This window comes from Paralichthys olivaceus, chromosome 10, assembly GCF_024713975.1.
Source record: "Paralichthys olivaceus isolate ysfri-2021 chromosome 10, ASM2471397v2, whole genome shotgun sequence".
Lineage (NCBI taxonomy): Eukaryota > Metazoa > Chordata > Actinopteri > Pleuronectiformes > Paralichthyidae > Paralichthys > Paralichthys olivaceus.
Window position 1 is genome coordinate 9,907,250 of NC_091102.1, and position 14,784 is coordinate 9,922,033.

General features: G+C 39.7%; 1 protein-coding gene across 3 annotated transcripts in view; it reads right to left on the minus strand.

The window, feature by feature from the left end:
• The window catches only part of uggt2 (UDP-glucose glycoprotein glucosyltransferase 2), a 35,010-nt gene that overhangs the window by 17,025 nt on the left and 3,201 nt on the right, over nt 1-14,784 (minus strand). For all 3 annotated transcript variants that reach the window (XM_020089971.2, XM_069532456.1, XM_069532455.1), the window contains exons 5-26: nt 14,377-14,489; nt 14,076-14,253; nt 13,275-13,371; nt 13,127-13,196; nt 12,890-12,990; nt 12,586-12,685; nt 12,091-12,151; nt 11,711-11,802; nt 11,394-11,544; nt 10,331-10,450; nt 9,963-10,048; nt 9,695-9,830; nt 9,057-9,188; nt 8,801-8,965; nt 8,102-8,225; nt 7,918-8,016; nt 6,995-7,089; nt 6,387-6,593; nt 3,263-3,394; nt 2,588-2,718; nt 1,061-1,156; nt 749-851 (exon numbers count right to left, since the gene is read on the minus strand). In XM_020089971.2, the coding sequence (XP_019945530.1) occupies nt 749-851; nt 1,061-1,156; nt 2,588-2,718; nt 3,263-3,394; nt 6,387-6,593; nt 6,995-7,089; nt 7,918-8,016; nt 8,102-8,225; nt 8,801-8,965; nt 9,057-9,188; nt 9,695-9,830; nt 9,963-10,048; nt 10,331-10,450; nt 11,394-11,544; nt 11,711-11,802; nt 12,091-12,151; nt 12,586-12,685; nt 12,890-12,990; nt 13,127-13,196; nt 13,275-13,371; nt 14,076-14,253; nt 14,377-14,489 (2,589 nt within the window). The remainder of the gene's footprint in view (nt 1-748; nt 852-1,060; nt 1,157-2,587; nt 2,719-3,262; nt 3,395-6,386; nt 6,594-6,994; nt 7,090-7,917; nt 8,017-8,101; nt 8,226-8,800; nt 8,966-9,056; nt 9,189-9,694; nt 9,831-9,962; nt 10,049-10,330; nt 10,451-11,393; nt 11,545-11,710; nt 11,803-12,090; nt 12,152-12,585; nt 12,686-12,889; nt 12,991-13,126; nt 13,197-13,274; nt 13,372-14,075; nt 14,254-14,376; nt 14,490-14,784) is intronic.

The window sequence follows — 14,784 nt, forward strand, 5'->3', positions numbered from 1 at the left end:
AGGAGTTAAAGAAGACGAGACCCGACCAGAAATCAGGAGAAAAGCAGATAATAGACCAACAGATGAGAAACGAGTACAGGGCACACAAAGGGATGGAAGGTGGCTTGTAGTTTTGCTGCACATTACTCTTATTATACTCAGTTTCTCAAAGAACTAAACACATACACTCTTACGTAACATCTTTCATGATATAACAGCAGTCAAAAAAATAATGAGCCAGTGGATACAGGCACAGTGAGCTGCCTCCCTCACAACCAGCTATGATGTTGATATGCGGGCATCATACTTTCTACTGTATGCAGCAGTAGACTTCTGAAAAGAGTACACTGCAAACAATGGCTACTGAAGGTGGCAGTCTCGCTGGCTGCTTTGTAAAGACATGGTGAGTCATATTTTTATATCCTCCCCAAGTCGAATTCTGGAGCACAGCAAGCCTCCAGCAAGACAGCAGCAGACAGCAAGTGGGATTCAGTGAAACTAAGCCACTACAGAAAAAATTCTTCAAAATAACCTCATCAGGTCAAATGAACTTGTTTAAGCACACAAAGTCAGACCTTTAACTAAGAAGTGCGTAAAGGAATACAACCATGAAACATTTGATGAGGATAAAAAATTGTATCTGAACTTTTCAATTTTTACTTTGCTTTTTGTTTCTGTGTTCTCACTTCTAGTCATTTTAGGGAGTCCTTGCTTTGTTATGAATCAGAGGAGAAAAGAGCAGAAGCAAAGGGAGAAGAATGCAGCTTACAATCAGCAGAGAGGACATCTTCTGTGCCATTCTAGTGAGGGGGTCAACGATGGCCACCACATCGTAGAACACCTCGTTTTCCCGAGGTGAGAGGCGGAGCATACTGAGGGGGAAAAAAGGAACATCAAGGGGAATTCAGCAACAACGGTTATACAACACTTCACACTTCAGCAGAACTGAAAATCCAAAGATTCACCTTTCTGGACTGCTTGAATTGATGGCGTGGCTATTTTCAGATGTAATACAACAAACAGAGAGTGAAACTGCAGAGCCAACAGGACAGTAAACAGGAGAAAAGAAAACATTGCCCACCTGTGGCTGTCTTTGATAAAGTGGACATCCCTCCTGACCTCTCCTTTCGGGGCTGCACTTAGGAGGGCATCAACTTTCATGACTAAGTCGCTGGCGCTAAGGGAAAAGAGGTGTAGCAGGGTCACTCCATCATTTATTAATGGTACGTGTTAGCAGAGATGTCAAACACAGCTCATGCAATGTGATGTCAAGCTGTTAACAAGGTAGCCTCATAAATCAGTGAAGCCCAACTTCAGAGGAAATCATACTGTCTTAATTTCAGAATGATTGTTTTTTAAATAGCAAAGAGTGGCTTCAGAAAATATCCAGACACTCACTTTTCCACATTTTGTGTTTTAGATTTAGAAACTAACGTTTTTGCCATATCTACCTTCAATAAAAATGTGTTTTAAGATTATTTATAAAATGTATTAAAAGCCAAAAACTAAAATTGATTGAAGTATTCACACCTTTTTATCACTAATCCGTAGAAGTCTCTTTGGCAGCACTTAAAACTTTAAGTCTTCTCTGGATGTTTTGGACACCTGAATTTGAGCAGTTTATCTCATTCTCCCTGACATATCATCTCAACGTCTGTCAGATTGGATGGAAAGCATCTGTGATGGGTCTCTTCTGGTTCGGTCACTCAAGGACAGTCAGAGACTTGCCACTCCAGTGTTGTTTGCTTGGGGCTATTGCTGAACTGAAAGGTGACCCAGAGTGCCAGTCTGACGTTGAGTGTTCTCTGTGGCAGGTTTTCTTCAAGGAACTCTCTGTACTATTAATTCTCTCAACTCTCAGCTGTATCGCAGTTAGCCAGGTAACAAGCCATGCCTGCTTTTCTCCAGATGTCTAAAGAGTTCAATTTCTGTCTCTGTTTTTTTCTGTGGCGTGTTCTCTGGTTTTTGCAATGGACCTCTGAAGCATTTTTGGGGTTTTCATGTCACCTCTCTCACCAAGGCCCTTCTTGCCCTTTTGCGCAGTTTCGCCAGATGACTAATTCTTCAAAACTTCTTTTATTTGACAATTATTGAGGTCACTGAGCTACTGGAAACAATCACAACTTTAGAGATGGTTTTACACCCCCACTCTGACCTGTGCTTCACCACAATTTTATCAGAGGTCTACAGAGTTCCTTCAAACTTCATGGCTTGGTTTTTGTTTTGGCATGCACTGTGTGACCTTATATACACTATTCTGTGTCTTTCTAAACTATGTCTAAGAGTCTAAATACTTTTAGAAATGAGAGAATATACTTTTTCAATATTATCAAATTTGCAAAACCTTCCAAAAGCATATTTTTCACTTTGTTGTAGGAATTATTAAGAGTAGACTGATGGGGAAAATGGCAATTAGATCAATTTACAATTAAATCTGCAATAAAATGAGGAGACAGTGAAGGAGTGCGAATACTTTCTAAAACCAATCTAAGTAAGAGAACTCCTTGTTTTTAGATCCTTTCAATCAAATAATAAAGATATAGGTTATAAGGACACCAAAATGTAAAAAAAGGTCATATAACGAGGTTGAAACAAAATCCAAACGTACTGCTTTGGCTTCATCTGCATCTGTTTAACTTTGGCTTTGACTTTCTCTGCAGAACCACTCAGTGTAATCTTCTCCAGCAAATGGAAATCCTCCACAGTGAATTCCTCCGGTTCCTCAAACGGGCCAAGGATCTAACACGGACAAACTAAGTCAGTCAGAACAAAACTTTTCCAATTCATATCCCACCATGTATTATTTACTTCTCACCAGGGGGGTGTTAAATATAATGTGATCGTAACACAGTGTTTTATCCACTTAAAGTCATGGTATTCAGTGATGTGTTTGCCTCCTTTCTATTTTTGGAGTAGGGCCCTGCCACTGCAGCAGAGGAATGTAAAATGATATTAATTGTTACTGCCATCTCAGAGGCTGGCCTCTTCATCCATAACTGTCAGCATCGCTGCTGCTGCTGAGACAGTGCACACATACACTCAGCAGATACAGAGACACTCACAAACAGGCACACGTAGTGCTGTTGGTGTCACCTGTGACCTTTAAGAAACAGAAATCATGCTGATCTGACAGTACTAAGGAAGCACTCTGAAGTCACTGGAGGGAAAAACTTCCAAAGTGCAGCATCTTGAAGGATCCTGCTTCTCTGTAGCAAACAATAACGACAACATTTAACCAATTATTTGTCTTTAGTGTCTTCCAACACAGGTGAAGTCCACTAACCCTGCCGTTGCTGATCACTGCACGCTCTCCAGGCCTCAGTTTCATGACATCTCTACAGAACAGCTGCTGACTGAGGATGAAATCCACTTCCAGTGTATTGAACTTTTTCTCGAAAGCATCTGCGTCCATGCCCTACAGCAGAAAAACAAAAGTTTGTTCAGGGTGTTAGATACATCGATTGCTCTGTTAACACACACATTTCTAAAGAAAATTCTGATGTACTGAATGATCCAGTAGACTAGCTCAAGGACCTTTCTGCCTTTACAGTCTATCCAAAACAAAATCTGAGTGATGTATTGGCATGAGGAATGATGTATGAGGCAAAAACAATTATTCACAATATCATCGATGCCTTTCATCAGTGTAATCACTGCAGTTTTCAAGCATAAAATATTTCAACCAGAGGAGCAAGCTGTCAGAAATGCACATGTGTGAAAATGAGATTAATCAATTTGTAATTAATACAACAAACTCTTAATTAAGCCTCTGCCATTTTTGTCTATAACAAATTAGGGGTGGGAGTTTGGAGGTTTGCGGAGTCAAGTTATTAGTTTCTCTAACATTTCACTCCTCGGGAGAACAGGTGAAATACCAATAATGTCAGCACAATCCAGTCAGCAAGTCTGTCTGGAAGCCAATAATAAACTCATATCCCTTGACTCTGGGTCTCAACTCACACAGCCACATCCTTCCTCTCTTTCCATTGCTATTTCCAACCCATTGTCTCCTCATTGTTAAGGCTAATGTAACTGCAGGCCAGTTTGTTATGGATGGTCCCAAATGTAAACTGTGCTATATGACTTATCCTGACGGGGGAGAAACAAGCTCTCCCGTCAGCTGATTAGTGCCTGTGAATTTATTTTCTTATGTGCAACGCTGCGTGGGTGGATACTGCACGCTACAGCGCAGAGAACACGAGCGGTTGTAGACTGCTTACAGCAGCAGAGTGATAGTCAGGCTTGGTTGAACACACGTCGCTCACACAATCACAAACAGTGTGCAGGAATTCAGCTATTCATCAGGTCCTAGAGACCAGATTTCCCCCAGTGCGTTTAACTTGAAGATTCAGTGTGGAGCCTGTCTTGTGTTGGTCCCTGTGACAGATCATGTGGAACCTTAAGTGAGTAGACCGCTTGCCTTGGTATCCACAGAGTGTAGAGCATCATGCATGAGAGAGATGAGGAGTTGGGCTCATCAATCACCATTTTCCCAGACTGTGCACTTAAATCATGAAAGCAGAGGCAGAAAAATCTCGGCAAGTGGTTACATCAAACCTTCATTTTCCCACTTACCATCATGCTCATTATCCCTTTCTCAAAGACACACCTCTCAATCAAGACGACCAAGCTAAAATCTAATTATCAGTCCAAAAATCTATTTTCTTAATTTTCTAAGCACTAACTCTCCCACTGTAGACCTGTGTAACTTTCAGGGTATGGAATATACGACACAATACCATGAGACAATATAAATCTATCAGCTCTGGGAGCTTTAACTACTCTATTTATATTCATGCAGGTATTTCTTTAGTATCTCTACTAGTATTAGTCCATTGCATGAAGTGTTGCAAATCAATCAGCCAGACTGTTTAATGGCAGTTTTCAATTTATAAGATTTTGCATCAAAAAGATGAAGTACTTTATTTGTCAGGGACTTCATACACTTCTGATTCAAAGTTTTGGAACGCCTCCTTTTTTTCCAATTTATATAAAAATGTAATCAGTTCAGAGTCCAGTGAATGACCTTCAATGGTACAAAGATAAGAAAAGCCTTTTTCCAGGAATTATTTAATTGGTTAACTTGTTTATTTCCTGCAACAATGGAATTAAATAAAAGTGAATGCAAACAATTCCTGAAGTTGACCCAACTTTTGTCGATTACTTACAAAGCCTCTGTCTGTCTTCAGGCAGTGTTGGAGCAAACTGTGTTATTACACCCTCTGATGCATTATTAGGACAACACAGCACTGCAGGAAGTAGAACTGTATATAACTATCAGAATGACAAGGAAAAACCTAAGGTGAGAAAAAGTAACAAAAGGAAGACAGACTGGTTGGTCAGGGGTTCATCCTACAGCTAGATAACGATCCAAACCATTAGAAGAGAAGAACCAGACGGTGGCTTCAAATGATAGACGAGCAGCGCAGTCTCCACACTTAAATCCCACTGAGCTGGTTCAGTATAAACTGGACGGAAGGTGAAAGCAAAGCAAACAACAAGTACAACACATTTGAGGAAACTTCTGCTACAGTGTTTGGATGAACTTTCCAAACAATATTTAATGTCCAAGGTAGAAACGAAAACAACGTGATGAAGGTGGTGGGCTGCTGAATTAACTGGCAGAATTTAGACTAAATTCATGATTGCGATTCAATGATTTCTTTTTATCTTGATTATTTATTTTTATTTTTCACTTTCACTGAGACATGTTAATTTCATGTAAATGTAACTGGAAAAATTGAGGTGTTATAAAACCTTTCATCGCTTGTGTGGCTGTAGCCGAAAACAGGAGAGTTTCTATTATTATTTAATGATTATATAATTATTTAATGCCTACGTTGTTTATCAACTGGATTTTTCAATTATGCATTGTGTATTTTTGTGATCATATCTCACTTGCTGATTTGAAATATTTTGTAATATATAGTGATATTTTTTGAAATATTATCACGCAAACACTATTTTTGCATTGATTCCATGCTTTCTAGTTTACTTTGATGGGCATGGCTCTTCTGACAAATTCTTGTCCGGTCAAGTACAATTTTTGCCACGTCAGCACAAATGCATTCAGCAGATAATAAATTTTAATTAATAAGTATCGACTGACAACATCACAAGATTTATATGTTTACTGCTAATGTAGACACACTTCAGCAGACAGGAGATATTCCCCACTTGAACAAATTTACTTTATGTAAATATCATATAAAAATATCTTCAGCAAATCATTGCCAAGCTGTTCCTGAATCTCAGTTCTACAGTACCTTCATATGATTGCAAAAGCAGAGATATAAAAGGGGCCCATTTATTATTGAAACATAAAAGAAATGCAAATGAAATGTTTGGAATCTGACGTGACAAAAAAAAAAAAAAAACAGAACTGCATTTCTTAATCCCCCCTTTACCTGCATCAGTAAGTCCTTCATCTTGGTCCCCTGCTGGAGGAGCTGGCTGCTTTCCTCTTTCAGGAGCTTTTGCACAAACTCGACTGTAGCCTTATTCTTCTGAGTGAGGAAGGAGGCCCAGATAGCCCTGTACAGCACAGTGTTATCTTCACTGGGCTTTCCACTGGGGTTATCTATCACCCCCACTCGCACTCCACGGCTGGCCTTCTGCTTGCACATGTGCACACACACACACACACACACACAAACATACACACACAAGTGATGTAATTCACACACAAATATCACACATTCTCATATTTCCAGAAAATGCAGGTTTGACTGAGGCAGAGAGGAAAGAGTGTTGAGTGCTTTACAGTAATAGTTTCTCAAATTTCACTTAATCTACCAGAAAATATATCACAAAAAGAAAACATTTGCTTCCTGTGTTACAACCACTTAATCTGTGTTTACAGAGAATATTCCATTTTAAAGATATCTGTATGAATGACATTTTCAGGGTCACGTTACCATTTCCTCTAAAATTATACGGCTTGTTAAATGATGACAAGATAACACAAGCTAAGTCATGAGAGGACAGAATGGGGAGAAGTGGTAACAATACTCACCACATGTTTCAGAGCATTGAGTAACAGCTGTTTTCCTGAGACCCTCTCAAAATCCCCAGCTATCCATATGGTCACAGTACTCATCCCATCCTCATCTAAGACAGAAGAGCAAAAACTCTTTAATACATTAATTACCTAGAGTACATATCACACTGCTTTCAATTTAAGCATCATATTATAACCAGTGACTGCATATGGTTGAAGCTTTCTAGATATTAAGAAGCTGGAGTACAGGTAAACTCAAACTGAATATATAATCAAACCAAGGGTGGAGGGTATTTTACAGCTCAAATGTCAACTGTAATGCTTATGTAGATTTTAAGGAGTCTTCACCCTGGTTACACACTGACAATCAGATGAAAGTAAGAAGGAAAATGAGGCGCAGGCGTTACGGTGAATGTTCAGTTTGAGTGTGAGAGGTAAAAGAGAATGTGACATCTGGCAGAAGAGGGATGAGGATATTAGAGGAGAGCTCTGCCACCAGTCACTGTTATAATACCTTCTCTTAAACAGTCAGAATAGCCGCTGGCCACAGAGAAGAGATGGCAATCAGCCACCTCAGCCTCAATGGGACACCTACACTCTGGGCCTGAGCTTTGAAATGCAGCTCTTATGGCCATTTAGACTGCTGGCTGAACGCCCGTCAGCAGGCCCAGTAAATATCTTGTTGGAGGCAGAACCTGTCTGCCTTAACAAAGGTCAATTTCACACTTTATAGATCAGTAAAACAATGCAGGATTAATTTTCCTTTTTCACTCATTTCAACAAACAAACGTATAATAGCTGTTCCACTTCAGAGGAAGATGCAAATGTAGTTATTTATACTGTTGCAAGTCATGTGTAACTGAAGATGACACCGTGTGCATTCCTCTGAAATTGTGTTTATTGGGAAACAAGGCATGAAATTTCAGGTAATAGCTTACCATTATTTGTAAAGTACTTCATTCTCTTAGCCACCACAGCTGTTTTGTCTTTGCCTTCCAGGAACGAAAACATAGTTGTGTCCTCCCAATCGTCCACAACTACAAAGCAGGGGGATAAAGTAAAAATGTGCAAGGCATACAGTAAATCTGCACTTGATGGAATACGAGGAGTAGCGCAGGTCACCTGGCGTGGAAGTGAAGTCCAGGTACTTTCGGTCGGTGCTCAGAATGACAGGGTTCATCCTCGGAACCACATTGGCCTGCTCCATTAGATAGTCCACCACATCTGAGCCCTCAGTTAACTGACCCTATAGGCAAAGGCAGAAGAAAGAACAATGCTTGGAACATCAATTCAAAAGGATGAATTGTATCTTGTGTATGTAAACTTATCCATCTTATAATGTGGAGGAATATTTAACCGCTAACTGTCCTACTATCTAGCAAATCCAGCAGAAAGCAATGTTGGCTATTGATCAATTACTTATCACGCTTTTGATTATTTACCACAATACCACACACAGTAATAGCTGAGCCTATATTCTATACTCTGCTGCTGCAATGAACCAGAGATCATTAAAATTTCATCCAAATCTACATTTGATACTTCACAGAACAGAGCCATGTATTATACTGCATATGCTTCTTTATTTATCAAAGAGCATCAATGGTAAATACTTGCTAATCCACTGAACAGGAAACCCAGACTAGTATATGAAGTATTACTTGTATGCATACTATAAGAACAAACAAACTGGTAGTGTTCTTTCGTGTTTGTTTACCCAGACTAATGCATGTGTATAATTAAAATGTTTCTTCATTGTACAAAAATAAACTCTGGAAGGGAGAAGATGAGTGTCTCCCTTAGCATACAGGTGTGTCGTACCATAAAGGCAGCTCTCTGGAAAGCGGTGGTCGTGTCCATTATGCGCTGCAGGATGATGGTCTCCAGCTCATCTGGGTCCATCTCATCGGAGCTCAGAGGGACTCCGTTAAATAAAGCCAGAGGTAGAGCACCCAAGCCACTCTTTTTGTAGAAGAGGGTACCATCCTGAAAAAAGCAAAACATGGAATCAAACATTGTCATAATCATTAATTCCAATGAAAACAAAGACAAAAGAAGAAAAATTTAAATAACTTACTTTTCTTTTGTAATCATACTCAGATTCTAAACCTAGAATCCTCTCAGCATTGGCGCTAGGAAATTTCCTCTTCAGGAAGGAAGAGAGTGTATCAGCAGAAAGCGACTTCCCAACATCTACTTTGTTGTACATCTGCAAGAGATAGAAGAGTGGAATGAGATTTAACCATTTATGAGTTCTGTTCCAAGAGCTGATCCCAGGAGAAAAACCCCACTGACTCATGTAGTCCAATAATAGGATAACACAGGGTACAATTTAACAACTGACTTCTGAGACACAAAGAGATATGAGCTAACGTGGAGTGAGCATTATCATTCTTTCAAACATGTACTGCAACGCTAATCTTATCCTGGCATTGAGAATACAAGCATTCAAGATTAAAGAAGAAGGGTTAAGGCAGCGTCCTTTTTCATCATTTCCTGCCCCCTACATGCTCTACCCAGCTGCAACCCCTCACCAGAACCAAACAAGTATCCCGGGAGGTAAAAACATGTCTGACACAAACAGTCACCTGTCTGTGTGAAAGGGCAACTATGGTCAATATCTGGATCTGATTCTCAAGAGTAAATATGGGAAAACAGCTTTCGTTTTTCTAAGTGCTCGCTGAAAAAACAAATTTATGTGTGTGATTTACTTACTGAGACCATGGACATCAGAGCCTGGGATAAATCATACTCGTCTGCAATGTAATTCAGCAGTCGGTAGAATCCAACCCCTGCATCTGAGAAGCCATCAATCTCGTCCTTGGTGTTGACAACAAACACAAATCCAATTCTATGAGAAAGGGGGACAAAAACAAGTATTCAATTTGCAGGTGAAATGAGAATCACTACCTGGTAAAGATTATTAATACAAAGAGTTGATCACATAAAAAGCTGTGGAGGTGTGAGAAATAACAGTACCGACCTCAGGGGGATCTTGTGCTTGTAGAAAAGCTCGGCTAGTTTCACCAGCTCGACACTTTCTTCTTGTACTGGATCGAGGAACAGCACCTAACAACAAAAGGTATAATCAGAGAGACGACAGAACAGCACATCCCGTCTCAGAATACCTTGATCATCAAAACCAGTCTTAAGCATTCCAAATGTACTCCGTCTGCTCATTTATGTCATGTGCAGGACGTTATGATGGTAAATGACCCATAATCTGACAAGAAAGTATCTAAAAGAGTCAGACGTATCCAAAGAGTTTCAAAGTGTTCTGCTGAGTCAACAAAAAACCTCCACCACACTGAACACTGTCCTTAATTGCTATATCTCCTGCTGTCAACTCACCAGGTTGAAGAAATTGCGTCGGATCTGCCGGATCACGCCAGGAAAGGTGGCTCTGAGCAGTTCCTGTATACCAGTTGGCCAGCTGCGGTACATTGGGTCATTCTCTATGTCATTTATCCACTGGAAAGTAAAGAAAAATAATAATATTCAAGAGCTCAACAACAAAGACATTTTTGCCATTTGCAATCTTAAAAAGGAAAAAAAATCAATAAGTGGCTGTAGATGTTGATATTGTGGTGGGCCACCACAAATAAATCAATGTATGGGAAACACTGAGAAGAGTAAACAAATATTGGGTTCATGATGAAACCGAGGTCAGTTGATTAGGGATTCTTTAAAAGCTGTAGAAGGTGGTGTCGCCTCAGAGTAAGAAGGTTCCCAGTTCAACACCCAGCTTGACTGGAGCCTTGGGGTTAGGTTGATTGGAGACTCTAGTGTGTAGGCTCTTCCATATGCTGGAGGCCTGTTCAGGGTGTTCCCCACCTCTCAAGCATCAAATGATAAGTGGCATAGATGATGGATGGAAGAATGTAGAAGGTGTACGGAATTACCTTACATATATTTTAACTAGAGTAACCAGCCTGCTCAGTAGACAGGTAATTTCATGCATGTAAATAAAGTCAGTGATATATGATGTTGTATCACTGTACAGTTTTATGGAAAGATATATATTTCAAGCTGATGTGTAAACATTTAACATGTGCACTTGTTATTGAAGCGATTATCCACTGTCTTCTCTCTTCTTCATTGTCTCTCTCTCAGACAGTTATATTTTACATATTATAGATAGTACATCGTCTCTGGAGGGAGAGATGAAACTTGAAATGACATGAATTTTAAAATGGCCAGAGGGGCCAAAATGAAAACTTGCACGTTTTAAATTTGATAGCTTTTCTTGGTTAACTTCCAAGTTAATAATTGAGGTTTTCTGGTAGGCCTGAGACTGTGGCAATAGCCAGATGACTGATCCATTAAGTCACACCCTGGTGTAAGTACACAATGAAGAAAAACATCTTCAGTATTGATCTGGGCCAGATGAATATTTTTTCTGGACAAAACTCACCATTATGGCTGGATGTCTGATATCTAAGGCATAGTTGTCATCCACAGCATTCACAGGCAACTTCAAAAGCTTGCCCTGATGTTCTCCTTTTATGCCTAGGTTATGAAGCCCCTCCAAGACCCTGGCCTCTCCTCTGAGGATGTCCAAAATGCTGTAAAATTAAAACCACAGGTTATTTTCCAAACAAATATTAGGCGTGTGGCAGTGGCTTTGAAATGCAGCCACCTCTGATCTTGCTGTAAAGGGATTACTGAGTTGATGAAGGTCTGAGGTTTTCAGGGGAGGCAGATGACTGGCCCCTCCTGCTGAGTTTCTACCTGAAAGGGTTGTGGACGTCCAGATCAATGTGCAGTCCATTGATGAAGAGCTCCCCATCTCCCGGGTGAACACCAATGGTCTCACTGAGATGCTGAAAGAACAAACTCAAAGTGTTAATCGAATGCCAAAGCCCTTTAATGTCTGATCTCTCTACAAGAAAGAATTTGCACAGAGACTACAGCAGGAAGCATAAAACACAAAGCGTGGAGAATAAGAGAAAAGCTAGAATAAAATGTTGCATTTGATGGTATTAGGGGATTTACTTCAGATATAGATTAGAAGACCATTCTCTAAAATAAAACTTGTGCAGTGGTTAAAGGATGTTATCAAAGAAAACCTCCAGCACTTTCATGTGGGAATGCTGCTTATGATATCGTACCTTTTGGTTCTCCTCAATTTCTTTTCTCATTTCCTGCTTTACGGCCACTCTTGTCAGTGATCTGTGGGAACAGTAAAACATGTCCAGTCACCATCAGCTTTTACCATATCCCCAGCCGGCTGTAAAATGCCAGTTTTAATCTCCAAAAACCTGTGGGCTTCAAGATGGTACATTTGCAGTCAATTCCCTGTAAACACACAACTCTTACTCAGCGCTTTTTGCTGTTATTACAAGCGGCCTGAGCCAAAATAAGCAAGCATCAAAAAAGCTGATTAGATCTTTGCAATAGATGTATTTATTGTGAAAGTAATAGGCATCACAGAAAAAAGAAAAAATGGGTTTTAAAAAAGCATATTTCCTGTGCAATTAAATAACAGCATTTGCTGTGGATGGATTCACATATTTACCAGGGCTGCAAAAAAACAAAATTTGAAAAGGTACCAAATGTGTTAGCAACTCAGGCAGATGGAGAGAAAAAAGGATGGATTTACTTACCTGGCTTTGCTTGGAAAATTCTGACTGAGGTCTCGCATGAGCTTCAAAGCGTCATACTTTGGCACAGACATGATGCTGGCAGCTGCTTGGAAACTTAGATCTGTAGAGATCACGAAACAAAATCAAATGTATATATGTAGATACACACACAAATGCACATCATGTTTACACAACAAAATCTACAAAAGGCAATAAAGGGAACTATATTAAAGGAGATGATACAATAGGGTAATAATATTGTATCCATGTATATTGATGAAAATTTTTTCTTACAATATTTGAATATGAAAAAAAATATTGGTACCTTGCATTTGCCACACTTTGAGAGGGGCCATGTCATTAGTGCTCTCCAGAAGATGTTTGCGAAGCTCAACGAGTTGTTCCTGCAGTTCTGGATGAGATTTCCTTAGACGAGGTAAAAGAAGAGATTACATTACAATTATAAGGCAAATAATCTCTTAATAAAGTCTCACACAGGACAGGATGCATTGCAGCATTACCAGGAATACAGACATTAGCACGTTATGGTTAAGCTACTTACTTTAATGTTCCAAAAAAGAATCCTTGTACATCGTTATCATCCTCCTCTGTATTTAAAGCTGTCTTTGGATCTAAAAAGCAAAAGATGTGTGTTTCATTTCTTAGGACACAGTGAGGTCCAGCTCACATTCGATTAGTCAACAACTGACCTTTTACTTTGGTGTCATCCACAGCTTTGTATTCTGTGCTTTTGATAGCCAGCTCAACACTGTAGCCTGATAAAAGCATCTTTTGAGGTTTAGGATCCTGCAGCAGTGCAAAGCAAAGTGATTAATTAAATGCAAACAAAGGCCAGACATCAATTACAAACAATTACCAACTGAGATCCACCCAAGAGGAGACGTTTTCTACCAAAATCTATATATACTATATGGCCAAAATTATAGGTCACTAATTAGTGGGTTCAACTGTTTGAACAGCCACACCCATTGCTAACAAGCTTAAACTCATGAAAACAGACATGTAGTTTTCATCGACAACTATTTGAATCAAACTTTTGACATTTAAATTCAACTTATAAATTTCATCATAGCTCGCTCACTATGAAACTTTCCAACACAACATTGTCTCTGTTGGAATGTGGTTTCATAAATACTGCTTGTCAGGCATCCGACCCTTTCAAAGAGGGTAACTTTCGCATGGGTCGTATATATGACCTGGAGGTCAGAGGTTCCAAACCCCTGATCTATAAAAAGATGAAACCATGGAGGTCTAAATCTACAGATAAGTTATATTAGGCTTTACTTCTCAGAGGGAAACAAATATTCTTGGTTTAGATTTTTTTTCCAGAGGATTTACTGATCATAGGAGAAATCCTTTGGTTTGAGCTGTTTTGTGTAAAAAACTAAAGATCAGAAGTCAGATCAATAAATAACTTGTCCACTGAAACATAGGTCAGTGTAATCTTCGGGACATCATTTCAAAATTGCTGTAATACCATTGCTACTCACCGCTACAAAATGCCGCAGCACATACATGAGGGTGCCCTCTTGGGCTTTCTCGGACAGCACCTTATGAAAAGACCTGAACTTCTTGGTTCCAATCTCAGCATAGAGGATCACAACTGGCACATCTGTTTTATTGACTCCAGGATATGTGTGATCACTCTTGTACAAAAATGGCTTTGGCCTGAAAACAAACACACCACAGTTAATTACAGTCAGTGAATGTACCAAAGAATACAATTTATAGCAAGTAAATTATGTAAACTAATTATCAGGATGTCCACAAAAGGAAGACGGTATATGTTACCTGCCTGCAGCTGTCTTCAAGAGCTTCTTGATGTCCTTGGTGCTGCAGCTAAGTTGTCCATGGATGGAGACAAAGGCAGCACAAGCCTCAGGTGGAGGTTCATCGCTGGCTATCTGTTCAGGGCAGGAGGGAGAGAAATGTTTTTAACACGCTGTCTACACACAATGCTAATGCTACCAGGACCTGGTGTTTTTGCTCTCATAAATGTTTACACACATTAAAATGCATGTGACCACAGCGATGAGATTCAGTTTGCATAAAAGACAAATGCATCATGGCAAGTCTCTAATTACAAGTCCAGCACTGCCACCCTCCCACTCTTTAACATGGGCCAAAGTTAATCAGTTAAATCTGAAACCTGATTGATTTATTCTCAGTACTCTCCAGCAATCATCACACCGATTTACA